General features: G+C 39.5%; 4 protein-coding genes and 1 non-coding gene across 10 annotated transcripts in view; 2 read left to right on the forward strand and 3 right to left on the reverse strand.

Moving 5' to 3' along the window:
* mtrr (5-methyltetrahydrofolate-homocysteine methyltransferase reductase) overlaps window positions 1–2,708 on the reverse strand; it is a 28,306-nt gene extending 25,598 nt beyond the window's left edge. For 3 of the 4 annotated variants that reach the window (XR_010094848.1, XM_063483868.1, XM_063483870.1), the window contains exons 1-5: window positions 2,251–2,345; window positions 1,516–1,660; window positions 952–1,105; window positions 660–777; window positions 32–536 (exon numbers count right to left, since the gene is read on the reverse strand). Coding sequence is in view for 3 of the 4 variants with exons in the window: in XM_063483868.1 (XP_063339938.1) it covers window positions 32–536; window positions 660–777; window positions 952–1,105; window positions 1,516–1,660; window positions 2,251–2,333 (1,005 nt within the window). In the remaining variant the exon portion in view is untranslated. Of the gene's footprint in view, window positions 1–31; window positions 537–659; window positions 778–951; window positions 1,106–1,515; window positions 1,661–2,250; window positions 2,346–2,648 lie in introns of those variants that run through there. The other variant, XM_063483869.1, reaches the window with a different exon arrangement.
* Window positions 2,709–2,966: 258 nt separating this feature from the next.
* On the forward strand, window positions 2,967–7,345 carry cct5 (chaperonin containing TCP1, subunit 5 (epsilon)). Its single transcript, XM_063483299.1, has 11 exons — window positions 2,967–3,196; window positions 3,582–3,642; window positions 3,835–3,999; window positions 4,198–4,396; window positions 5,238–5,430; window positions 5,598–5,747; window positions 5,881–6,000; window positions 6,162–6,347; window positions 6,441–6,578; window positions 6,681–6,861; window positions 7,029–7,345. Exons 1-11 carry the CDS (start codon window positions 3,092–3,094, stop codon window positions 7,154–7,156), a joined length of 1,626 nt encoding a protein of 541 aa, XP_063339369.1. The 5' UTR covers window positions 2,967–3,091; the 3' UTR covers window positions 7,157–7,345.
* Window positions 7,346–7,422: 77 nt separating this feature from the next.
* cmbl (carboxymethylenebutenolidase homolog (Pseudomonas)) lies at window positions 7,423–9,498 on the reverse strand. 3 transcript variants are annotated; one of them, XM_063483950.1, is made up of 6 exons: window positions 9,407–9,498; window positions 8,898–9,112; window positions 8,666–8,773; window positions 8,415–8,557; window positions 8,244–8,335; window positions 7,423–8,118 (listed from the first exon to the last, which is right to left on the reverse strand). In XM_063483950.1, the coding sequence occupies exons 2-6, from the start codon at window positions 9,110–9,112 to the stop codon at window positions 7,939–7,941; spliced, it is 738 nt and encodes a 245-aa protein (XP_063340020.1). In that variant the 5' UTR covers window positions 9,407–9,498; the 3' UTR covers window positions 7,423–7,938. The 3 variants fall into 3 exon arrangements, with proteins under 3 accessions (XP_063340020.1, XP_063340021.1, XP_063340019.1); XM_063483951.1 differs by having other exon boundaries at window positions 8,898–9,115; window positions 9,407–9,462; XM_063483949.1 differs by lacking the exon at window positions 9,407–9,498 and adding an exon at window positions 9,236–9,276 and having other exon boundaries at window positions 8,898–9,115.
* A 973-nt stretch (window positions 9,499–10,471) lies between these two features.
* Window positions 10,472–10,545, reverse strand: trnat-agu (transfer RNA threonine (anticodon AGU)). Its single transcript has one exon. It is a non-coding gene; the product is annotated as a tRNA-Thr (tRNA).
* Window positions 10,546–11,139: 594 nt separating this feature from the next.
* On the forward strand, window positions 11,140–27,176 carry LOC134634533 (E3 ubiquitin-protein ligase MARCHF6-like). Its single transcript, XM_063483795.1, has 25 exons — window positions 11,140–11,515; window positions 12,002–12,101; window positions 14,626–14,699; window positions 14,955–15,098; window positions 15,591–15,663; window positions 15,846–16,014; window positions 17,034–17,220; window positions 18,178–18,239; window positions 18,339–18,371; window positions 18,454–18,505; window positions 18,633–18,691; window positions 18,802–18,882; window positions 19,073–19,141; window positions 19,411–19,485; window positions 20,565–20,699; window positions 20,837–21,057; window positions 21,311–21,448; window positions 21,540–21,762; window positions 22,662–22,731; window positions 22,891–23,072; window positions 23,374–23,508; window positions 23,618–23,707; window positions 23,923–24,055; window positions 26,168–26,303; window positions 26,619–27,176. The coding sequence occupies exons 1-25, from the start codon at window positions 11,497–11,499 to the stop codon at window positions 26,704–26,706; spliced, it is 2,748 nt and encodes a 915-aa protein (XP_063339865.1). The 5' UTR covers window positions 11,140–11,496; the 3' UTR covers window positions 26,707–27,176.
* The last annotated feature ends 54 nt before the right edge of the window (window positions 27,177–27,230 follow it).

The raw sequence follows: 27,230 nt of genomic DNA on the forward strand, positions 1-27,230 counted from the left end.
TCCAAGTTCTAGCAGCAAGAACATTCATCACCTCTTCCACAGTGTCCACCTCCTGAAGAGAAACATCTAGATAGGTAGGAGGCAGAGCAGGAACATTGAGCGAGGACTCAGACAGCGGTGGCACGGAGCATGACAGTGAGTGTGCCAGTGTAACGTGGGGAACTCCAGTTTCCTCTGTGTGTGTTTTTGATGCTGATGTGGAAACACTGGCAGCGTCACCAGACTGGGATGCCAACCCAGGGCTCCCCGCAGGAGAAGCTGGCTTGAGATCAGAAGCGGCAGAAACTGAAGATGAAGCAACAGATGCAAATTTGGAGTCCGCGGGTACAGATGCTCTGACTGACTCGCAGTTCTGCTGGTCAGTGATGCTTAAGAGGTTCAGTTGGACATCTGGAACTGATGAATCTGGAGTTTCTTTGGTTGAATCCTCTGGGCTCTCTTTCAAGTGAGCTGTCCCAACAGAAGCCATTTTTGATAAGGATTCTTTGATGGCTTTCCACAGTCCCCCAAGCCAGGGATCCACAACCAACTCCAGCCTGGAGAGAACAAAGTTCACAAAATGACAGCAGCATAAACAAAAGAACACCAATTTGGGTTTAATGTGTCTTCATGTGCTCGGAAAGTTGGATGTTTACATTTTCTTTCTCTGCAAAACTTACCCTATACCATCATCTGCATAACCCGTAGCATAGAATTGCTTGGCTCCGAGTTCTTGTAGACGGCGCTCAATGGTCTTGCCACAGTTGCAGAAATTTGCATAATTTGTGTCTCCTAAAGCTGGAGCAGACAGAGGGAAACAGATTGAGACTCTCCAGCAACTGTTCAGAAAGTAAACAGCGCGCAATGCTCTGCATCGTGATGATATATACAAACATGTTTTTCAAATTAAACTCCCATACGGATAGATAAGCTACAAGGAGCGCTACCACAGACCCTTATAAAAGAATTTACCTAAAAGTGCATAAGAAAGGTGCTTATAGTGGTCAGTGGAGAGGGTCTTCCTCTTGATGTGCTTTACAAATTTTAAGGCATTATCCGGCGGTTCCCCATCTCCAGTAGTAGAAACAACAAAGACCACTGGGGCACTCTCCTTCTCCAAATTGTACTGGAACCAGTTATGTGAATGACGAGAGAAACACAACCATCAGTCAGCATCATATTTCTTAAAATGTTGTTGATGTGTTGTTTGGTATCATTTTTCTTTTATTAAACTTTTTTAAACTATCGCTGAACTGAGGGCTACTTGGTAAATATTTTACTTTATACAGATATGTACTTCACCTAAAGTGATTGTGTTTGCTTTTATTTGTTGTTGATATTTATGCTTTTATGGTGTTATGGCCTTCATGTGTTAATCTTTTTCTACCGTTCCTAAACTGGTGCCTTTATGGTAAAAATTCCCTTTATACAGATGCTACTAAAGAAAAGAAGAAAGGGTCAATATCTTCATTAATTGAGAAAAGTACATCACAACACACGACTAAGATCACTACATAAGTGAAAGCTAGAATGTACCTTCTCGTTCTCATTCAAGCAGCTGAGATCAGCAACCAGCCCGTGCTCCTCCGCCTCCTCGGCTATCCCTTCTGCTATGGACCGGGCTTGGCCCTTCTGAGACCCATACAAGACCACAAACCGAGGCTTCACTTCACAGGGCATGCTAGAAAATCCATACAGAACTGAGGTCATTTGTGCACTATGTTTATAACTAAATGACATTTTATAATTAACAATTTTCACAGTAGACCATGGCTGCTCTGATCGTGTGTTTCAGCAAGGACTTAGTGCACACAACCAGGAGGCTAATGCTGATTCATTTTTATGTTTACAAACTTGCTATATCCACTCAGGTGTGAGGGGTTGTCAGCTCAAGCATGATGCCAAAATTATGTAAAACAAAGATGAAGCAACAGATGCAAATATATCATTACTCATACCTAGTACTAAGAAGTCGATTTGCTAGGTTAACAAAAAGACTGCTTACCTATGTTACCACAGCGTACACAGGAAATCAAAGGAAGTGTTTGTAGACCGGTTCTAACTGTATATCTAGCGTATTAATTTAGTTCTGATCACAAACATTTGGGCTTGTAATCTGTGGTAAGCATACAGAGGCACATACAGTACTTACAGTAATTTCAAAGATACATCAACACATAGATGGAATTAGTGGACATGACAGTGACCGTAATATTTTTTTTAAAGGAACGGAAAGAAAAACAGATAGTCTTTACAGGTGTTTTGGCTTACCAACATGCGTGAACATTTGACAGGTGACAGACAGACTGCCACAGAACAACCTCCGTAGCTTTCGCAGCCCTGGACACCACCATCAAGTAACCGGACGTTACGTCATTTCTTGACGTTTAGAGAAGTTACCATAATAGTGCACGTGGGTATTAGCGTGCTGTTTCATACACTTCATGCATTTCCGTGAAAAGCAGCGGATTTACATTGATAGCAAAGTTACAAGTTTCGCTAAAAGTTAGTAAGAGGCGACAGCTAACAACTTAATTCTGACAGATCGCATTCAGGTCACGTTGTCAAAGTATAAGTCCCGTCTTTAAAACACGAATCTTTGTGAAATATGCTTATATGGAATTACAATCACATATATGTAGTGTATTCAGTTCTCTGTAGGTGTTTACCTTTATAAAAGTGCGGTGAAAATCATACAGTAATATGTCCTGCCCTTCCCATGGAATTTTATAATATTGTCACTGCAATTCACGCGAGACCAGGTCACAGACTGAGATTGAACGAGATCGGGCGAAACCATATTGTAAAAAAGTGTCTTTTTACTTTAATTCTTACAATATTCTAAGTGCTATGAGGCGATAATTATTTTTTTAGAATATGTATAAACTTTTTTGCTAATTTCTTAATGCTATCTTATAAAGAAAGAGATTACAACTGTGTTATAGGATACACTTAGCAGTACTTGGTTCCGCCCTCTCCGCCCGCGGAGCCTTCCAGAAGTCGCCGGCGGACCCGTGCGGCTCACAGCTTAGTCACACTCCAGATTTCTATTATTAAAACTCATTATTTCATTCTTTATATACTTAATACGTGACCCAATCCCTCCGTCAACATGTCCACTTTGGGGACACTGGCTTTCGATGAGTATGGAAGGCCTTTTATCATCATTAAAGACCAGGATAAGAAGACACGGTTAACGGGCATTGACGCATTGAAGGTACAATGGGCTAGCAAGCGCTACATAGCTTTTCGTTAGAAAGCTGCTATTTTACAGTTAGTTTAATGAGCTGGGTACGCAGATCTCGTATGACAGGTGGATTGCGATTACTAAGCACAGGTTCATAATGTAATCTTAAGTTGTTTGTGCAAGAGCATCTCTATAGCATTAGCTAAATAACTAGCCAGTCATGCTAATGGTGGGGCCCATGTGCTTTCTGTAATGCGTTTAGCCGGTAGGTGCTGCTGACAGGGCTGTGCCCACTTCTCTCATCGGTGATGCACAGAATTTTAAGTTTTAGGTTTTTCAGGCAAAGGAGAGTTCTACCTGTCTTTGGAATAAAATAAAAACGTGTGCATGACTCGGAAATGTTTCTATTTTGCAGTCTCATATTATGGCAGCCAAGGCAGTCGCGTCAACGCTTAAAACGTCTTTGGGACCAAATGGTGAGTCTGAACCAGTGTAGTGTTGTCATACCAAACTGTCCAAACGGTTTGTCATTTTGAAAGTGAAGCCTTTGTGTTTGAAACTATATGTCATTATTGCTTTTCGGGAATTAGAGTTGGCCGTTAGAATACCGATTTTTAACACTTATTTCTCCTGTGGCTTTTTTTTTTCTTTTTACTTTTTCCATGCAGGTCTTGATAAAATGATGGTTGACAGAGATGGAGAGGTAACTGTCACCAACGATGGCGCCACCATTCTCAGCATGATGGATGTGGACCACCAGATTGCCAAGCTTATGGTGGAGCTGTCAAAGTCCCAAGATGATGAGATTGGTGATGGAACCACTGGAGTTGTAGGTATGGAAAAGGAAGATGAGGAGGATGGGTTTTTTTGTTTTGTTTTTTAAATAAAAAAACAAATACAGACTTGGGACTACTTGGGAGAAGTTCTGATGCTCTCAATGTAGACTCTTCCATCGTATGAGGGAACTTTTATCTAAACTATGGTTGTAGATTGATTAGGTTTTGCATTTGCATCTTCTCTGTTGCCCTCAGTTCTGGCCGGAGCTCTGCTGGAACAGGCTGAGCAGCTGCTGGACCGCGGAATCCATCCCATCAGGATCTCTGACGGTTACGACCAGGCCGCACGTATCGCCACCGAGCAGTTGGACAAAATTGCTGAAACCTTCCCCTACGATCCCAACAATACAGAACCTCTCATTCAAACAGCCATGACAACACTGGGATCCAAAGTGTAAGTCCCCCATACAAAATATTGTTGGGTTATTTCTTTTTGTTTAAATTAGTGTTATTTTTACTATTATGTTATAACTAATACAATTAACAGTAATTATTTTGGACTAGTTTCCTCTCCTTGTCTACATTTCCAAATGCTCTTTTGACCTAGCTGGCACGTCTTTTTCTACATTGTCATAGAGCAGATAATAACAACTGTCAGTAGAGAGATTTTCTGATTATTATTCTGTTTTTGAGTTAAGGAAGGGAAAAGATGTTGTTTCAATACATTTTGTTAAACAAAATCTCTAAAGTTCTTCCAGCATGGATGCAAAAATATTTCTGTTCATTTTAAATGAATCTGCACTTGTGTTTCTGTCAGAACTGACACAGACGTGTCATCATGCAACAGGCAGACACTTGTCACTGAAAAATGTTGAAAAGCAGACATAGATGAACAGGCGTTATGAATCAATGTAGCCAGTGATTTTTATTTTTGTTTGGTTTTTTTGTCAAGTTTGTCTACTAACTTATGAATCCACTTTATCCACAAGTCCTCTGCTCACACAGTGATGTGCTGCACATTTTGTAGCCAGCACTTTTTGTTCAAGGCTTTAATGTAATGTGTTCCTATACTTAGGACAGCTTAGGTCACACTTTTGTCAGCTATATTGTCTCTACCACACTGCATGATATTCATCATAAAATAGACCCAACTACTTGATCATGAATAAGTTCATGGAGCTTTATGGTCATTTAAACATTTAGAATATGCTTTCACTCAAATGCAAAACCTTTTTTCAATGTTTTTGCAATAGCGTTGTTACCACGCTTTATCTAAAGTTCTGTTTGTCTTTCAGCATCAACCGGTGCCACAGACAGATGGCAGAGATTGCAGTGAATGCCATCCTCACTGTGGCCGATATGGAGAGGAAGGATGTCGACTTCGAGCTCATCAAGATGGAAGGCAAGGTCGGAGGAAAGCTGGAGGACACACAGCTCATCAAGGGAGTCATAGTCGACAAAGAGTTCAGCCACCCCCAGATGCCCAAGGTATGATAGATGGGAATTTGTAACACAATGTCATTGGCTGTCTAGCTGTCTGGTGTTTGATCAAAAAGAATCAAATCAGTTGAAAGTTTATGGGGCAAAATAAATGTTTCTGTTCTGACCTCCTTCTGTAAAATTTGATTAACAGCTTGTCCTTTGTTATTTCACAGGTTCTGAAAGATGCTAAAATTGCCATTCTTACCTGCCCGTTTGAGCCTCCTAAGCCCAAGACCAAGCATAAGCTGGATGTGACTTCTGTGGAAGACTACAAAGCGCTCCAGAAATATGAAAAAGAGAAATTTGAGGAGATGATCCAACAGGTTGGTACCCTCAGAGTCTGCTAACAACTGATGTTTAACCATTTCATTTATTGACTGATTAACATAGAAATCGCAGCCGCAAATAAGTATACACATATCGGCACACATGCTTATGGACACATGTTTATTTTAGGTCAAAAGTAATGGGGCTAACTTGGCCATCTGCCAGTGGGGCTTTGATGATGAAGCCAACCATCTTCTGCTGCAAAATGACCTGCCTGCTGTGCGTTGGGTTGGAGGGCCTGAGATTGAGGTAAGACGAGATGCAAAATTACTCTTTAATCAAACACTTTTTTTTGTCCTTTATCACTTTGATCAGTCAGGTATTTGCAACTTTTTGCCATATGTTACATCAAGTACAAAATATAAAGTGGAGTTTATGTTGAAGTGTCGGTATCAATTGTTTGTCTGCAGTTGATAGCAATAGCTACAGGAGGCCGCATTGTCCCAAGGTTCTGTGAGCTGACACCGGAGAAGCTCGGCACAGCTGGTTTGGTGAAGGAGATCTCCTTCGGCACTACCAAGGATCACATGTTGGTTATCATGGAGTGCAAAAACACCAGAGCTGTGACCATTTTCATCCGTGGAGGCAACAAAATGGTGAGCCCAAAAGCAAATTCATAATTACATGTTTTGTTTTGTTTTTTTTATTATTATTCCAGTTTGATTAAGTGTCATTATCTTTCTTGATAGATCATCGAGGAGGCTAAGCGTGCTCTCCATGATGCTCTGTGCGTAATCCGCAATTTGGTCAAGGACAACAGAGTCGTGTACGGAGGTGGTGCTTCAGAGATCGCATGTGCCCTAGCTGTCAACCAGGCTGCAGACAAAGTAAGAGAAATTGCATCAGAGACTTTCTGACCTCAGCATTTACGATAAACACGATTGTGTTCCTGTTCGACTCTCATTGACATCTGTCAATTTCCTTTTCAGTGCCCGTCATTGGAACAGTATGCCATGAGGTCTTTTGCTGATGCTTTAGAGGTAATCCCAATGGCGCTGGCTGAGAACAGCGGGCTGAACCCCATCCAGACCATGACAGAGGTCAGAGCCAAACAAGTCAGAGAGAACAACCCATTCCTGGGCATTGACTGTTTACACAAAAACACCAATGGTAAGGAACCACCTACACTGCACATAATACACCGCAGTAGATACTGAACTAAACATGGCTTCAGTCTGGATTACTACCTTTGGAGATGACAGCACTGCACTTCAATGTTAAAGCACAATGATTTATTGAATTCTTTATTTTTTTTCCTCCCTTCTTTCCCCCTGTAGACATGAAGCAACAGCATGTGATCGAGACCCTGATTGGCAAGAAGCAGCAGATCCTGCTCGCTACTCAGGTAGTCAAGATGATCCTGAAGATAGACGACATCCGAAGCCCCGGGGAGACCGAGGACTGAAGCCCTCCTGAACACGAGAAAGGCTCGGGCGGTCTCTTGAACAAATGCCGTTCTAGAGGTTTTCAGCACTTCCCCGAGCATCGTGTCCAAGCTGCACCACGAATCGCTATTTATAGTTGGATACAACATGTTCAAGCTGTTGTAGTACCAGAGTCACCATTAAAATGTTGGTCTGTTGAAATTTCCACACTTTTGCTTTCAAGTTCTTTATTTTATTTATTTTATTTTTTTATTCAAGAAGATATAACAGAAGATATAATTTCAGCAATTATTTACAAGATTATGTAATGAATCAATGCACTCTTGAAATAGTTCATATTTAATGTTTATGATCTGAGATTAACAAAACAGTATACATATAGTTTTGATTTAAATTCTTATTTCACTAACATTAATATCATAATTTCCTAAACCCCTAAGATAACATGGATGCTTTTTTTTCTGCTATGGCTTTTTGCCTATATAAGTCAAAATTTTGCTTCAATATATCAAAATTTTGAGTTAATAACTTGAACTTTGAAGGTCTTTATTGTCAATATGGAGTTAGTAAATTTCAAACTAATCCTAACCCAAATTTGCAGTTAGATATACAATAACCTGAAATTTTGATTTACGGATGGCAAAAAACAGTTGCTGATACAAGCTTCCATCAATATTCAGACAAAACCAACAGAAAAACTCATTATGAGCACCTCTTACTGATCGTCTTATAATGTTCTGATTAATTATTGTGGATATGAATATATAAAGCAGAGTTTTAAGGTGTTTCCTGACATTCCCATTTACATGTACTTGTTGAGCCAGTTGAGCAGGTCTTTTCTGGCCTCCTGGATGTAGGGTTTGTCAGCGGGGTTGATGTCCTCTCGCTTGCGGTGGACAAATCCGTGAGTCTGACCAGGAAATATCTTCACCTGGTAGTCCACTTTGCATTTCTCCTTCAAGTTGGCTTCAAGAGCACTCACCTGATGGGCAAAAATGATGTCAGCGCACATGTCATGGCAGAAATTCTGACATTTTTAAGTTAACATTGTCTGTTGCTGCAACAAAAGTTGCTGTTAAAACTAATCGGTCCACAATTCACACTAACCTGATCCAAAGGGATAACGCTGTCATTCTCTGCAAAGATGAACAGTGTTGGACTCTTCAGCTCATACCTGTCCTCTCTCTCTCGAACTATTCCTGTACAGGATCACATAAAACCATTACGAAAACATTTTCCGTTTACCATACCGCGTGTTCTGCTGTAACAATGGCATACCATAAACAGACACTCCAGCTTTGATCTCTGGATACAGTAAGGCCAGGTAATGTGTGGCAACCCCTCCCCAGCAAAAGCCTACTACTCCGATATGTTTGGCTCCGCATTGATTCTTCAGGAACTTCAGCACTGCATCCACCTCTCTGAGAAGGAAAAGTTCAATGAGTGTACGCTATCACAAAAGCCTGGGGTCATAAAGCTATCAAAGCTATGAGTAGCTGCTGCATTACGTAATTCACGCGTTTGTTTACTTGTTAATAGCTGTCGGCTTCTTGTCCTGAAGCCACTCTTGAAAGTTGGACCAGTCTTTTGTTGGATTCCAAGGTTCCTTTCCAACAAAGAAGTCTGGACAAATGGCTCTGCTCACAATAAAACAACAGAAAAAGGAGGAATCAAAATCTCAGAAAATCACTGATTCTTGAAATCCTACATTCGCCTCAGGAATCTCAATCCAGTCTATCAATGAGTCAGTCATAAACGCACATGTATCCATTAGCAGCAAGCATGTCAGCCATGTATCTGGTGTTGGGAAGCTGCCAACCGAATATGTCTTGAATGACAATAATGGCCTTGTCGGATGCAGTGGATGGTTTTACTACATAAGCTTTAAAGTGCTCTATCTGGACCTCCTGGCCGAGCGCTCCATACTCCATGCGATCACCAATATCGCAGGGACACGGCTTGGCTTCGTTTGCCATCTGCTGGCAGAGATAAAGACAGAAGCACGAAAAGTATTGGTAAAAAGGAGACAGCAAAGCTGGGATGTATTAAACTAAAAAAAAAAAAAAAGAATAATGTCCCGTGTGCACACCTGGACTCACTTGTGACATTTGCGCAGCAAAGCATGACAAAGCAAAATACTTCGACATGCTTTGCTGCATAAGTCTTTTCAGTTAAACGATTCCACCCCTTCTATATTTTTTCCAAGTAAACTAATGAAATCCAACACTGGACAGAAAAATCCGTTTGCAAAGACGACGTGAGAAACATACCTTGCTGGTTTGCGAGTTTCCGCGTAGCTGCCTGGCTTTGAAAGTCAAAATCTTGATCTGCTTATAAAGAGTAGAGAGTTGGACAAAGTTGAAATTCCTTTCCACTCCCACTTTCAAAATAAAAGTGATTTACAGTCATTGGTTTTTGCACATGAGTGGGTGGTTCTGCGACTTGTGGAGAAAGTCATTAACGTGTTATGGTAAAGCGCTTTACCATAACACTTTTATGACTTTCTCCATGCATGATTTCTTTCTTTCTTTCTTTCATGCATGATTACAGGGAATATTTTTGTGCTGCAAACTGCACGCGTCCTATTTCTTGAATGAAATCAGTTGAATTTAAACTGTATTTAATCTTTAAACAGGTGAGAAGTGACTATCTGAGGACAAACCTTGTGTTGTTTTCACAGTATGTGTGTCTGTAACTGCAAGTCATGGTGACTGATATTTTTCCTTCCTATCTCTGGCTTGTTTACATGGGATAGGGTTGTGTCGTTTAGTGTTATTAATTGATAACGTATGTATGCAGGGAGTGTCAAACATAAGAATAGCATAGAATAGCATAGGATAGAAACATGAGCCCAGAATAGCCCCGGAAACGACTCCAATCGGGCTGGTTTTGCATAGATTTGGGACTTTTTTCGTTGTTGTTGTTTTTTTTTTTTTGTTGTTGTTGTTGTTGTTGTTGTTGTTGTTGTTGTTGTTGTTGTTGTTGTTTTTTAACAAGAGACCCACATTAAAACAAAAACAAATGAATGAATGAATTTTTTTATGTAAAATGATGAAAATGTTCACTTTTGTAATCTGAGGTAATGATCTACCATAACGTCTGTATTTTTAGAGATTTATTTATTAATTCTGGAAAGTTTCTTTTATTTCATTATTCTTAGCAGCAGGATGTACTCATCACATTGAAAAACATAGACATATTGTTCTTTATCTTATGTTAATTAAGATTAAATGTGTAGTTAAATTTCTTTACAGAAAGAGGAGCTAATCTGGTCTGGCCCGTTTAAGATTAAAGTGGACCACGAAGTCAAATTAATTTTACGACCCTTTGCAAAAAGGCACCGCTGGGATTCGAACCCAGGATCTCCTGTTTACTAGACAGGCGCTTTAACCAACTAAGCCACGGCGCCGGTGCGTGGCAGAGCGCGTATTGCTGTACTGCCTGATTGACTGGTGTCGAGACTCTTCACATTTTAATCTTGTTATTGTCATTCTTGGTCTTTTTTTGATACGTGTACTTTTCTAATACGGAATGTTGGTTTATACGTACAGAAACATATAAAGCGAGCGAAATAAAGTTCCAAGATAAATGCTGAAGCTCATTTTTGCAGTGAATGATCAGTGTACAAGTATTGTAGTGACAAGTTTGACCACATATTTATAATTAAGTACAACTCTTATCTGTTCGGATAAACGTCCCAATAAAAATGTTTGTTCCTGTTGTTCCTGCAGAATTTAATGTTTAATAGTGACGTCTACTTGACACTTTTAGTTCTTATTTTCGAAATATTGCAGGTGCTCTTTCTCTCTCATTGTATGTAACTTTTAATTTTGCGTCTATGTTTTTTATTTCATTTTATTTTTATTATTTAGTTTTATTTGAGTAAAATATTACACGAAATACAATCACGTGACGGTTGTTATGGTCGTTTCCCTGCCGTAAAACTCGAACCTCTGTAGGGAAGTAAAACTGTTATGACAGGAGCCAGAAGTGTCGTTGGCGCATGCGTTAGCAGGTTAAGCTAGCCATTTGTTTCCCAGGTTTAAACTGTCGTATGATCAACACCCTGAGATGTAGCGTTTCCCCCTGGTTTCTTGTGTTATATTAGACATACACAGTGAATTAGAAACCTTTGTGTACTGGCGAACATATACTGGACGCGAGAGAACACAGCGAAGCGAAGATTTATGTTTTAATCTGTGGGGAAACCATTTTATGATTGTCAATGCAATTGACCCATAAGGATATTGTCGTCTCGCTAGCTTAACTGAGCTAGCTAAACGATACTGTCCGTGTCGTGGATGGGTTCACGGTACAAATTAGTCGAATAATAGACGGTGACCGGTGCTTAGCGAGCAACATGGATACTGCTGAAGAAGGTAAATTTAAAAAAAAATGCCACTAGTAGCTTCTTTCTCATCAATAGCTAGCATTAGCTTCACAAGTGCATCACCTCGCCGACCGCTGAGCTGGCCTGCTAATGGTTAAACTTAGCTGGCTGGATGTAGCCTGTCAGTGGACTGTGAAGTAAAGTTAGGAAGACGGGAGAAAACGGTGTTTTAAAGCACACGATGTTAGCATGTGGGGATAGTGCAATAAGTAGCGGGGAGCGTAGAAAGGACCAGAATTTACCAGTGATGTCATTAGTTTCCTGCTGTGTGCTCTGTTTACATAAGCCACGCTGCTGGTGCAAATATTTTTTTAAATGTTGCTTTTAACTAAATATCCGCTATTACTGTGCATATATATGACACCACATACACACCCTGTGACACTTGCTCTCGCGTCTGTTTTGCTAACCCTTGGCGAAGACGATCAGATATTCATTGAAATTGAAACTGTTGTGTGTTTTTGTTTGTGTGTAGCGGATATTTGTCGCGTGTGCCGCTCTGAGGGGACCCCAGACAAACCCCTGTACCACCCTTGTGTCTGCACTGGCAGTATCAAGTTCATCCACCAGGAATGGTAAGTGTGTCAGGCTGTCTCTTCCTCTTTCTGTCAGCTTTCATTGTGACATTGTGAAGAAGTAGTTCTCAGATCCTCCCAAGGAAAACTTTCTCTTTTTTATGTTAAACATTTAAAAGAAAAAAATCATACAAACAGCATGGTAACCATCGTGTAACTAATTAGATTCAGAATGTTCACACATGCTGCCTTAGTTACTGCAAGACAGTCATTTATTCTTCCCTTTCCCGTAACTTCTCCAGCCAAGGATGTCAAACATAAGGCCCAGGCCCCAGAATTGACCTGGCAAAGACTCTAATCTGGCCCACTAAAAGGCTTTGGAAAATGTGATTGAGTGCATAACTGGGACTTAATGTTGGAATTGCCCTTCTTTTCTTCATATAAAGACTTTAAAGGTTTAAATGTGTACCTAAATGTTTCACATTGATAGAAAGGGGAGTTTCGCTGGTCTGGCCCACTTAAGATTAAAGTGCACTGTATGTGGCCCATGGTGTAAAATGATTTTGACATCTTTGTTTTAAGCTAGGAAGTCTCCTGATTCACAACGTAAACAAGCAGTTGTGAAAGCTTCATTCAACCCAGTGTTGCTAAATCGGTGTATTGCACATGATATAGCATTGTTCTTTCAACATTTTGTTCTTCTGTCATTATTCTGTATTGCTGGCCAATATTCAGTGTTGCTCAAGTTATTTTTAACATCATAGTCTTAATTAAAACTAAAACTAAAATGTGGATGTGTGTTTATGCGGGTGTTATGCTGATTAGATTACAGATAAACAGTTTTCAAAAGGCATTTTTGTAATCAGATCATTCCAATATGGTGCACACATTTGCCCTTGATTTGAAAATCAGTGTAATCTGGAAAATTAAATTTCCTTCCTTAGTTTAAGTTCTGTTTGTTAAGAACTTCCTGAAGCACAGGTTAGGCCCTCTCTGTAGTGGCAACAATATAGTATGGCAGGATACCAGATTACTGGCCTTAGGTGAGAAATTTGCATTGTGAAAATTAAAGATGAAGGTATTTTGAAGTTTGTGAGTGTGTAGAAGAGCAAAGCAAACCTGGATTGTTTTGCAGTTCTTGAAAGTTTTGCTTGGATAATATAGTTCTGTCCAGTGTAAACGCATGTTAATCTTAATGTTGTTGTAATGTAGGAATCGACTGATGGTAACTCCCGTTCATGACCCATAGTGATATTAATAATAATAATAATAATGCTACATTTCACTGTCCCAATAAGCTGGAATGGTGTTATTATAGACAACATACTATACTATACAAATTGTTGTTAATTAGATAGTGTGGACTTTAAAATGAAATATTTTTATTACCCCTTAGCTGTAAAAGACTGATATTGTCAGTCTAATACTGAAGTATATTAATGCTGGTTTATTGTTATTGTAAGAGTGCGGGTGGTGTGAACACATAACGAGGCGACGTAAGAGCTTGAAATTGATACCTTAGATTTATTTACTAAAAAAATGGAAGATTTCAACCACAAGGTCAAAAGTCAAGTTTTCTAAAAATCTTGTGAATGCAATAACTCAAGAACAAAGTGACATTCAAAGTGATTTTATATTTGCATCTACTAAAAAAGGCCTTCATCATGACCCTGATGAAGGCCACAAGCCGAAAGGCGTTGGTCAATTATTAAAGTTGTTCTTCTTTCTTCAAGTGTTGCTGGAGTTCCTGCTTTTTTAATTCTTTCATCTTCTCCATGCACCTTGGAAGCAGGTGAAGTTGTGCCAGGATTTTTTGCTGTTATTTGCATCTACTAAAAATCCTGGATGAGTTTAAATCTAAATGACCATGATCTCAAGCTCAGAGTTAAGTTTTCTGAAAATCTTGTGGATGTGATAACTTGAGACCAAGGCAATGTAGGATTTTGAAATTGATACCAGTTGTGTCTATAAGGAGTCTGAGAGGTAGCAAGTCTCACAGTGACAGATTCAGTTTTCCCAGCTGCACCTACATTTTCATTGCATCATATTGGTGGCACTGTTACTACTATTGTAGCCATGGCAGTGGTATCATGAAAAGGTTATGTTGGGTCAACACTTCAGACCTTTGGAAGTGTCTGGACTTGGACTGTTCTTTAAATCTGCAGCATTGCAATCCTTTCTATTGGCAATTGAATTTATTTAACTTAATCCAAATATCTCAAACTGACCAAATCTGAAGACACCAATTAATAAACATATTTTGTATGGATTATTTCAGGCTTAAAATGTCTTAAATGGGATTTTGAAAGGACTTACATGCCACTTTTTGGAACCAAAAATTGGCATGATTTACACTAGGCATTTCAGGCCCTGATGGTTAAATAATACACATTCTCACAGTGGGAAATATGTCTTATATTGGGACACACATAATACATTGGATGTTTAAAATGTAACACATGAATATGTGTATGAAGCTGTTTTTCAATCCAGTCATTATTTATGTGCTCAAAATGTGAAAATGGAGCACAAATATTACATTGTTTTCATCAATTTTCTTCATTCTTTAAATGTCATTTTACAGTTTGGTCCAGTGGCTGAAGCACAGCAGGAAGGAGTACTGTGAATTATGCAAGCACAGATTTGCTTTCACACCAAGTAAGTCCTTGTGACATTAACAGATAATCCATTTAAATGCATTTTGTAGCCGCAAGCCTCCAATTTAGCCTTACAGAGGGGGCCATATAAATTGTTGTTTGTTTGTTTTTTTGCATGTGATTATTCATTAGTTGGTGCTGTTTTCATTTAGTGTTACAGAATAATCTAAATAACTGCTATTAGCGAAAAAAGAAAATGACCAAGCACAAAAGATAATTTGACTCTGGTTCACTCTTTCCCATCTGTCCTCTTCAGTCTACTCCCCAGACATGCCCTCACGTCTGCCCATCCAGGACATTTGTGCCGGCCTGCTTACCAGTGTGGGCACTGCCATTCGCTACTGGTTCCATTACACACTGGTGGCCTTTGCATGGCTTGGTGTTGTTCCTCTCACTGCATGTAAGTATCCACAGATATGAATACAAGGAGAAATTATCTTTAAAACCCCTTTAAAAAGAAAAAATTGCCTAACATGTATCAGTTATTTATGAAATCATATTTTTGTTTTAACTTTTAGAAGTACTGTTATTTTAGTGTTGATGACCAACTTATTTAATAGATTTGGGAACAAATATTCTTTATATGGTGACCCTCTAAATGTTTTTCCTCATCTGCTGTATGTGGAAATGTATGTGCACTTACACGCATTTACAAATTTCCCCTTTCTGGGGTGTTTAATACAGTCAAAGTAACATATAAGGTGTTCATGTTAGCTAATGTTAAACGGCATTATAGGTTTAGTGCCACTACATACATAACAAGATAGTGTGTTCTTTGTTCCAAAACATGTAAATTCCTCTCAGTACTTAATGTAAAATTGTAAGCCTGAACTATACAAATTTTCATACAATAGAAACAGGTAGATTTTAAATATGTGTTTTTTTCCCCCAGGTCGCATCTATAAGTGTCTTTTTACCGGCTCTGTGAGCTCTCTTTTGACACTGCCGCTGGACATGCTCTCTACGTGAGTGATAATGCTTTTTATCATCAACTGTAGCACAAAATATGCAAAACCTGATAGAGATCAAGATTGTCAGCTTGTTTATTATCTTTACTGGACAGTAGATGAGTAGCAGAGGATCATTTCCGTCTTTTTTTTTATTAATTTTTTTAATTGAATGTGTGCTGTTGTTTTTATTCCTACAGGGAGAACCTGCTTGCAGATTGTCTACAGGGTTGCTTTGTGGTTACCTGCACCCTGTGTGCATTTATTAGTCTGGTATGGCTCAGAGAACAGATAGTCCATGGTGGAGCCCCCCAGTGGTTAGAGCAGCACCAGCCACCACAGCCCAATGCTGCCGGACAAGCCAATGAGGTACTTTGCTGGACTGATTACTAAATTAGATTCTTAAATGAATGGTATAATTGTGTTTCTTTCAGGTTTAAAACGACACAGTAAAAAAATCTGATTTAAGTAATTCACTTAACTGCAAATTAAAAACATGAGCTATTTAAATGCTAACCAGAATAACATTCTGCATGCACCTTACACATTTATGACAATGTGTGTAATTACCATACCTCATCCTGCTGTAGCAAATGAATCTCCTGCTAATTATCCAACTCATAATCAACTTAAATTATAGTGGTGGGACAGATCATTGAAAGTAAATAGAAGCAAATAAGTAAATGTATTTACTGTGTTTGGGATGGTTTTTTTAAAACCCATAGCTGTAAAAGGTTGATGGGATATTGTCGTCACCCTGTTGTCACATGTGGGTGAGTGTTTTGGAAACCCAAGTTTGTGATTACAATAAGTCGAGTACTAGACGACATAGGATTTGGAAATTCATATCATAAGTGCAGCTGCTAAAAATCTCAACCTCAACGTCAGGGGTCAAGTTTTTAAAAAAATTTGTGAATCTGATAACTGGACAAGAAAGTGAACTAGCATTTTTAAATACCCTACCTTAGATGCATCCACTAAAAACCTCAGGATGAATTTGAATCCTGGTGTCAAGGTCAGAGGTCAAGTTATCTGAATATCATGGGAATGCAGCAAGTTGAGAACAAGGAGACATAGGATTTTAAAATTCAAACCATAGGTGCAAATATCAAAATCTCAAAAAAAGTTCAAGTCCAGTGACCTTGAACTCAAGGTCAGAGGTCAAGATTTTTGAGAATCACCTAGAATTGTCAAATTTATATGATGGGTACATTTACTAGTAGGTAGGCTAGGGGGGCAGCTGCTAGTATTTTTATTTTCCTTCAGTTACACACATTATGGTTGATTGTGTTATAGATAATTAATATACTAGACAACATATCATGATTTCATTACATGGTAAGTTACTCTGTTTTTTGAAGTTATGCACATTGTTCCCTCTCCCTCAGGCACAAGCTGCAGGTCAGGCAGCAGCTGGTGATCCCCCTGCGGCCCAGCCAGCACCTGCTGATCCTCTAGCCCAGAATGAGGCAGAGCCTGAGCCTCCTGACGTTCCCCAAGAGCAAGGCGATGATCCAGAGCTGGAAGAGGAGGCAGCAGCTGCTGAAGATGCAGACCCCAACAATGGTGCACAAGGTGGGACTTTATTATTTCTTTACTTAATTTAAGACGTATGCAATTTTTTTCAGCTGATTAAAATGATATATTGCAAAAAGTGATTCTTTTTTAAGGTAGATTTTGCTGTCATATACGTCTGTTGTAAAGTTTCATGTTAATATTGGTATACGAAATGGATTGCATGTGTTATTAGTCTTCTTTAAGACGTCTTATTCTGCCCCTCTGTGCATTGCATTTTTAAATCATTGCCCAAATGATTTCAAAAATGAAACTAAAAAATCCTCTCCGACAGCCAGACAACCAAAAGCATGTTTAGTAATGGAGTAAGAGGTTTTTGCATTTTTCAAACAGCAGGTTTATGGAAATGCCACTAAACAAACCCAAGAGCAGGAGCACTGCCATTGCAGCATACAAATGGGTCCCAAAGTGGCCTCATTTGTTTGACGGTTTGCCAAAGCATCACAGTTGATTTGGGAACAATATAACATTATGTCAAATTTTTGCCCCATAGCCTTGAAATCACACTCATTTGTTCAGCTTTGTTAATGGACTGATTTTTGCATCAAGCTAAGCAGAAAACCCTGAAAATAAATTGCTATTGTATTATACATTACTCTAGCTGTTGGCTGTCACTACAGCTAAATAAATTGCACAGAAAAGCCTGACAGTAGCACAATGTTCATGTCAAACTAACAGATTTTCCCAGAGCAACATCAATAATGTAACAATAACTGTTTCAGCAGAGCGGGGAAAACATTACTTTTCGTTTACTGTTTGCAACAAAAGCAGGACAACAAGAAAAAAATGTACCACCGCAGAATGATTTGCCTGAATAAACAGATGATTTTGTTATTCTGTGACTATGTCTGACATGTAGGGAGATAAACTGATTGTTTTTATATCGATTATGTTTCAAGTTGCTGACGGTTTTTTATTAGTCTACAAGGCGTTTTATGTCTTTATCTGTCTGTGTAGATGACATGAATTGGAATGCTTTGGAGTGGGACAGAGCAGCAGAGGAGCTCACCTGGGAAAGGGTAACTCCTGCATAACTCCAGGCACCTATTTATTAGTATGTAGCTGTTGTCTCGTCTCTTTTCATATTTATACACAAACTATTTCAATTTTCCAAACAGATGCTTGGCCTGGATGGTTCACTGGTATTTTTGGTAAGTCCTAATCTAAATAGATTTCTCTAAATAAATCTTACCTTCTGCAACTCAAGTAAAGACTGGTGTCTTTGTCTTGTAGGAGCACGTGTTTTGGGTGGTGTCTCTCAACACACTGTTCATCCTGGTCTTTGGTGAGTAAACTGAAACAATGATGTAGCATAACCATGATCATAATAGTCCTTTTTCTGACATCAAAATGAATCCACCGTATAACTAATACAGTAATAAAAATGTCTTCTTTTTTTCCCTTTCATTTAGCATTTTGTCCGTATCACATCGGCCACTTCTCTGTTGTTGGTCTTGGCTTCGAAGAATATGTGAGAAAATGCTTCAATCACTTTATAATGCAATTGCATGTTCCTTCCTTCCTTGCATCTTTAATTTTCTGATTGCAACTTTGTTTTTTTGTTTTGTTTTGTTTTTTTAGGTCCAGGCTTCTCATTTTGAGGGCTTAATCACAACAATCGTTGGCTACATACTGCTAGCAATGACTCTCATCCTGTGTCATGTATCCTTCCATCTAAGTTCATAAAAAGCCCTGATGGTGCCTAATCCAAACCTAATCTATCAGTCTGGTGCATGCAGGCTGTAAAATTAAAAAAAAAAAAAAAGTATGAGAAAGGGAACATGAGGTAATTCAGTTAGGTCTGTGCAAATAAGAATATATGTGCAGTATTGATCCTTAATGGCCGTTTTAGGGACTGGCTGCTCTGGTCAGTTTCCAGCGCTCCCGGCGTCTCCTTGGAGTCTGCTATATTGTTGTCAAGGTAACATTGAGTGCATTTTTTTTTCTTTGTGTTAGTCACGTTGACGCTGGCGTTTTCACTCTCTTAGTATCTAAGATTTTGTTTGCAATCATACAATAAAGATAGCTCTAGCCATTGAATAGGTCCCTGGATTGTTATAACACACAAGTGCAGAACTTCTGTATTAAGTATTTCATGTATCACTACTTGTCACAGAGGTTTTTTAGCCTTTTTTTGTGTTTACATTTAATGTTAACTGATACTGACAGCAGCCTTTTCTATCCTTACAGGTCTCTCTGCTGGTTGTTGTGGAGATAGGTGTTTTTCCATTGATCTGCGGATGGTGGCTTGACATCTGCTCTTTAGTAAGAGACGAATGCTTTTCATCACGTTTTCACTACATCTCTCTTGCTCTTGGACTTTTTGTTTTAATTAAACTGATTGAGTATTTTAGCTTGGGGGTCCATACTCTAATTAACATACTTGGCAGATGTGATTGTTAAGTCTGATGTTTTATAGTGATAAATGCGTAAGTTTTCTTCTATCTAAAAGCGCTCTCCAAACACCAATGACTGAATATCTCTTGTTCCCCGTGAAATTTCAGTGAATACTCCTATTTTATTCCATTTTCATACATTTTGCCAAATGAGAGGGATGGCTAATACCCCGCAGAGGCTCTGTCACAACACCTTTGAAGTGGCTTTCAGCAGGCCTGCTCAGCACACAGACAAAGCCAGATGCTTTAGCTCACCCAGTTCATACATTCATCAGCGCACACAAAAACAGAGAACAGACTGGTTTGGAGGACTGGGGAGTGAGAGAGTACCAAACGCCTCTATGCTGTGGCTGTCACTCTCTTTGTTTGTCAGAGAGTTTGTTTGTGCTAACACTTACTAGAACAAAGTCTCTCTCTACCACAACATTGGCTTGCATAGTACTTATCCAAATCATTACACGGCAGTTGATATATATTTTTTTTTTCTGATCCTGTTTTCCAAAGCCAAACAACCTTCCTCACAACAGGTGGCGCAGCTTACACAGCAGAAGGGAACCATGTCTCATCTGCTCTGCAGCTGTTCGCCTATGAAACAAATTAATTGGCCCTGAAAATGGCCAGTGTGGCGTAAGCAGCTCTTAGCGCTTTGCAGTCAAAAGTAGAAAGTTTCACACTTTGTATTTACAAGCGAATTTGGTTTCCGTTTCAATGCAGTTTATCTGCAGTGTACATATCTACATCTAAACTATTCCTCCTATGTTAGCCTAAAACATAAACATTATGGTTCAGTGCAAACATGCAAAAATCTTTCTTAGCTTTATATAGCAGAGGGTGAATCCTTTGAAGTATTTACATTCAGAAAAACATGAAGTTTAGAGCAGCTTTTGGGCAAAAACAGGTGATCAAAGCATCATCTTAGACCCTGCTTTTATTTGATTCATCCTGCAGGAGATGTTTGACGCCTCGCTGAAAGACAGAGAAATGAGCTTCAAATCAGCACCTGGTACTACCATGTTCCTGCACTGGCTGGTGGGAATGGTCTATGTCTTCTACTTTGCATCTTTCATCCTCCTGCTGAGAGAGGTAAGAAAAACAGACTCTCAAATGCATTCAGTTAGGGAAACAAGGAGTGTGAGTGCTTCAGGTTAATTTTTCAGATGATAGTAAAGAGGAAAAAAGTCTTCGGTGCTCTAAATCATTCCACCTTCTGTCTCCATTAGGTGCTGAGACCTGGAGTGCTCTGGTTTCTGAGGAACCTCAATGATCCAGATTTTAACCCAGTGCAAGAGATGATTCACTTGCCCATCTACAGACACCTGCGGCGGTTCATCCTGTCTGTGGTTGTGTTCGGCTCAATTGTCTTGCTCATGCTGTGGCTTCCCATCAAGCTCATTAAACTATTGCTGCCCACCTTCCTTCCCTACAATGTCATGCTCTATAGGTAAGCAGCGTACATAACAAAGATATAGTTATTAATAAACTGTGTGAAACCTGCTGGCCTTTCTATCTGAAATGATCTGAGAAACCACTTCCTGTTCATACCAAAGTGGAAGTATCACCACATATGAAAAAGCAAGATTTGCAGTTACAAATCCACCTGAGTTTATGCTGTTTGACTCTTAAAATAATAGAAAATGTTTAGTCTGGTGTTTGTTAGATAAATGTCTGTTTCTTTGTCACTTCTTTCCTCTCAGTGACGCTCCTGTCAGTGAGCTGTCTTTGGAGCTGTTACTGCTTCAGGTTGTGCTTCCAGCTCTACTGGAGCAGGGACACACTCGCCAGTGGCTCAAAGGCCTGGTCAGAGCCTGGACAGTCAGCGCAGGATATTTACTGTAAGCCAAGTTTGAATACACACCCGAGGCAATGATATTTCCTTATATACTGACTGTCTGTAACTCTGTCACTACTTTGTGTTGTCTCCAGAGACCTCCACTCCTACCTCCTTGGCGAACAAGAGGACAATGAAGCCAACCAGCCCGTGAACAACAACAACAATAACAACCCTCCACATGTTCATCACAACAACAATAACAACCCTGCACCAGCTGTTGGTGAAGGGCTACATGCAGCCCATCAGGCCATCCTGCAGCAAGGGGGACCAGTGGGTTTCCAGCCCTACCACCGACCTCTTCGCTTCCCTTTAAGGGTGAGAAAGGCTTTTTTTCATATATGTCTTTAACGAGTGAACTTTACAGATAGATGTGTAGGGAAGACCAGGATACTGTGGTTCTGAAACTAGACAGCTTTTAGAGATATGAATGGACAGCCATCTTTGACCATGTCTTTGAGTGTAGTCTGTAGTGCTCTAGCACGTCTTTTAGTTTCACTGACAAAGTTGACTGACGTCCAGGTTTCTTCTCATGCATGAATGTGATATAATAATTGAAGGGCTCTTTGTGACTTTCCAGTGGGGTTTTTTTCCCCCCCAGATTTCTGATGTTTGTGCAGTTTCAGTGACCACAATAATGCAGAACTATTGCCAGCTGCCAAAGCATCTGTTTTTTTCCCTTGCTCTTATTTGTATCGCACGCACAGACATGTAGATTTGAAATAAAGAAAAAAGGTTCTCTTTAACACTGGAACCCTGAGAGGTTGTTAGTTTTCATCAAATGATTCAAATTACAAGTAAGATTTGACAAAGCAAACCCCGAAACATGCAAGATGTTTAGGGGTTTTATTAGTTTTACATATGATTTATATTATTTCATTAAGGGTCATAGTCCTCCACGCTTTAGAACAAAGATAGAGGCTATTTTTACAGATAAAACAAGTCTTAAAATAAAGATGTGTCTCCTGTAATTTGTGGTTTCTGAGTCAAATTTAGAAATCAGCCAACGCCCTAGCAACCACTCACTGCCCATCTGAGCCTGCACAACTCTGTTATTATGATCTTCATCTTTCATGTTAAACACCCTAATCTCTGAGATCCTGTTTATACTAGCCTTACATTATGCAACCAGAGTCTGTAAAATAGAGCTTTGACTTTTGCAGCATGTCCCATCTTGTAGCTTTTAAACTGAAATGTGTCCCCTTCCCCCCCCCCAGATTGTGCTGCTTATAGCATTCATGTGCATCACTCTGCTGGTGGCTAGTTTGGTGTGCTTAACCCTACCAGGTAAGATTTGGTACTTTTCATATACACAAACACATCATTTAAAAAGTACAGTTCTTTTTACATGCAAACATATATATATATATATACACACACTATAGAGTTGCTGTGGTCAACTTTTTTTCCCACTGTTTTGTTTGTTTGTTTGTTTGTTTTTTACAGTATTCACTGGTCGCTGGCTGATGTCCTTCTGGACAGGAAATTCCAAAATCCACGAGCTGTACACAGCAGCATGTGGTCTGTATGTCTGCTGGCTTTCTATCCGCGGGGTCACTGTCCTGCTGGCGTGGATGCCACAGGGTCGCACTGTTATCGTACACAAAGTCCAGGAGTGGACACTCATGGTGAGCATCAGTGAGCTGACTGGTTTGTTGGCAAACTTCGAAGTTGGGCAGCAGAGCTAATTGTGCTAATTGGTTGCTCCCTTTCCAGCTTTGACACTGTGTTTTTGTTAAATGGGTGTAACTGAGAATGAGCTCTCATTAGCTGTTATCCTAAATTACCAACTTGTTCATTGAAGTAGCATTCCAAGAATTTTGTACCATCAAAGCAGATTAACCTTTATAGTGCCGTATACGTTTCCTTATCTGAAAGTGGCATCTCTTAATGATTTTTTTTTTTCAATACCCTAATTTGCTTCTGTAGATCCTGAAGACCCTTGTTGTGGCTCTGCTGGTCGCTGGAGTCATTCCTTTGCTACTGGGCCTGCTGTTTGAATTAGTCATCGTGGCTCCGCTCAGGGTACCCTTAGACCAAACACCCCTTTTCTATCCCTGGCAGGTAGGATTGTATGCATTTGTGTTTCTTTTCTCTAGTGGGATCTTGGAGGTTACTAAATAGAGCTTAAGGAGTTCTTACACTTATGTTCATCCATTGAACTTGTCTGCAGGATTGGGCTCTCGGGGTTCTTCATGCCAAAATTATTGCTGCCATCACTCTCATGGGCCCTCAGTGGTGGCTGAAGACTGTTATTGAGCAGGTTGGTACTGGACACACCAAATATCCAACTGATACACTGTAAACATTTTTACAGACTATCAGACTCTTGGCTACTTAACTTTGAAAGGGTTTTATTCTGTTGACTCACAGTGTGTAGTTTGCTAGTCTGTCTTCCCTATCTCTGTCATGTCTGTTTCTTGGAGATGAATTAAATTAACTGTTTAGTACATTATAAAGTGTAAACTCTTTCTCTAGGTTTATGCAAATGGAATTCGCAACATTGATCTCCAGTTCATCATCCGTAAACTGGCAGCTCCTGTCATTTCAGTCCTGCTGTTGTCTTTATGTGTGCCATATGTGATTGCTGCCGGGGTGGTACCGGCTGTAGGTGAGTATCTCTCTGCATATGGATCTTAAGGCGTCACTTGAAGAGTTTCCTAAAAAAACTAGGACTTTCTCATTTACGATATACAGCACATTACAGTCTTAGTGGCAAAAGAAATGGAAATTACTAACGGTTTCCTCTAGATTTAAGCTTTTTGTGAGTTCAGCAATAAACCAGAGGGGGAAAAAATGTTTTAAGGGATAAAATTATAACCTCCGCACACTATCTCACTTCCCATTATTTTTTTTTTAAATTACAACATTTCGGTCCAACCGACCTTCATCAGTTACAAAAAACGATGTGTACAGTCGTGGCCCAAAGTTTTGTCAATGACACAAATATTAGTTTTCACAAAGTTTGCTGCTTCAGTGTTTCTGTGATGTATTGAAGTATAATTACAAGCACTTCATAAGTTTCAAAGGCTTTTATTGACAATTACATCACGTTTATGCAAAGAGTCAATATTTGTAGTATTGGCCCTTCTTTTTCAAGACCTCTGCAATTTGTTCCTGGCGTGCTGTCAATCAACTTCTGGGCCAAGGCCGACGATGGCAACCCGTTCTTTCATAATCAATGCTTGGAGTTCGTTTGTCCACCCGCCTCTTGAGGATTGACCACAAATTCTCAATTGGATTAAGGTCTGGGGAGTTTCCTGGCAATGGACCCAAAATTTCAGTGTTTTGTTCCCCGCACCACTTAGTTATCACTTTGGCCTCATGGCACCGTGCTCCATCATGCTGGAAAAGGCATTGTTCTTCACCAAACTGTCCTTGGATGTTTGGAAGGAGTTGCTGTCGGAGGATGTTTTGGTTTGGCGAAATTGTGAGTGACCCCACTCTCTTGAATGAGAAGCAGCCCCACAGATGAATGGTCTCAGGACATGGTAGCCTCACTTTTTTTTTTTTTTTTTTCTCCAGGCTTTTTTCCAGATGTATTTTTTGCAGAATATCAGTCTGTCCCTAATGGGATTTTTCTGTTTTGTTTCGGGGGGTTTTGGAGAAAAGTGGCTTCTTTGCTGCCCTTCTTGACACCAGGCCATGTTCCAAAAGTCCTCACTGTGCGTGCAGACTTGCACTCACACTTGCCTGCTGCCATTCCTGAGCAAGCTCTGCACTGGTTGCACTCCGATCCTGCAGCTGAATCATCTTTAGGAGACGGTCCTGGAGCTTGCTGGACTTTCTTGGGCACCCTGAAGCCTTCTTCACAACAATTGAACCTCTTTCCTGAAGTTCTTGATGATCCGATAAACGGTTAATTTAGGTGCAATCTTAATAGCAACAACATCCTTGCCTGTGAAGCCCTTTTTATGCAACACAATGATGACTGCATGGGTTTTTTTGTTTTGTTTCTGGGTTGTTGTTTTTTTTGTTTGTTTGTTTTTTTGCAGGTAACCATGGTTAACAGGAAGAACAATGATTTCAAGCATCACCCTCCTTTTAACACATCCAGTCTGCTATTCTAACTCAATAGGCAATACATAAAGATCTCAAGTTCTGTGCTTGTCAACATTGTCACCTGAGTTAAGATTGAAATGATCTCTGCAGGGTCTTTTATGGCAGCAATGAAATGCAGTGGAAATGTTTTTTGGGATTAAGTTCGTTTTCATGGCAAAGAAGGACTTTTCATAACATTCTGGAGTATATGCAAACTGCTATCATAAAAACTGAAGCAGCAAACTTTGAAAACCAATATTTGTGTCATTCTCAAAACCTTTGGCCACGACTGTACACAATCACTCACACAATAATATGTTCTCTCCCATTCATCAAGTAGAATTCAATCATCCAATCAGGGAACACTTTTTTACACATGGATGCTATTAATTAGATAATGAAACTAATAAATACACTGGTTTTGTAATAAAAGCCTCCCCCAAAAAAGTGGCAGATTGTGACCTACCTTCTGATTTGTTTGGGCACTGAATTGGTGATAAATCTGCCACTTGGACTTGTTATTGGATATGTAGCGTAACTAGGTAATAATTCTAATATAGTTAACACCTAATTTAACATAACAGGTGTCCCCAAAATATCACATTTCTTTTCATCTTGATAGAGTTAATGGGAACTCTTGAAAAATCATATAACTGAATACAATTATGCTTTGTTTTTGCAGGCGTTACCCCAGAGATGGAGATTCTAATGCAGAGGAGAATCTACCCCTTCCTCTTGATGGTGGTCTCACTTATCGGCATCCTCTCCTTTCAGATCCGACAGTTTAAACGTCTTTATGAACACATCAAGAACGACAAGTACGAAACTTTTAGCACTGAGCAGTCTGGAGAAAGCAGCATGTTTTTTTTTTGTTTTTGTTTTTTTGTTTTAAATTAAGTTTGTCTTACATTGACAACCTTCCCCCTTTTTTTCAAATGTATCATTCAGTGCATCTGCAACAAACTGCAGATTAAATATAGGAGGTTAAACACGTTGTTCAGACTTTTTGCTCTAGTTGGATATTTTTGGTTTATTGTTTCATACTGTATGCGTGTCTGTGTGTGTAGGCTTCAAATTAGAGTTAAGTCCATAAAAATGAATAGTAATAATGTTGTAATAATATGTCTTTGCAGGTACCTGGTCGGCCAGAGGCTTGTCAACTATGAACGCAAAGCTGGCAGAGGAAGCTCAATCCCACCCTCCAACCCTGTCGTAGAATAAATATTTGTGTTACATGATGCCATGTTTGTTTGTTTTTTGTTTGTTTTTTTTAACCCATGATCCTGCGCACATCTCGTCCAGCCCACGGCCTGACTTTTTTTTTTTTTTTTTTCCCCGCTCAACCCTCAGACTGTAATCCTTGAAATCACCTGTGATTATTGCTGGACTTTATGGGTGTTATTCAGATTCATTTCATCAAAGTCAGGATGGGAAAACTTAGTGTAATAACTGGACAGCTGAGTAATCCCCTCAAACAAACAGAATAGGCAGGAGCATTAAAGTTTTCATTTGAAGCCCAACATCTGTATTGAGAGTCATGCCTTGCTTTATAAAGTGCTGCCTGATTTAAATGTACATGTGTAAATACTTTGGAAGGAGACTTTGTCTTAAAGGACCGATGTGGATTAATGCAATGACCATTGTACATCTTAAAAGTGTATGTATAATTTATTAAATCAGAATGACAGTTTATTTTCTGTTGTATCTTTTCTCACAGCAGATCAGTGTCTGCGATTGATTAACAA

The sequence above is a fragment of the Pelmatolapia mariae genome, linkage group LG9, assembly GCF_036321145.2.
Source record: "Pelmatolapia mariae isolate MD_Pm_ZW linkage group LG9, Pm_UMD_F_2, whole genome shotgun sequence".
NCBI lineage: Eukaryota > Metazoa > Chordata > Actinopteri > Cichliformes > Cichlidae > Pelmatolapia > Pelmatolapia mariae.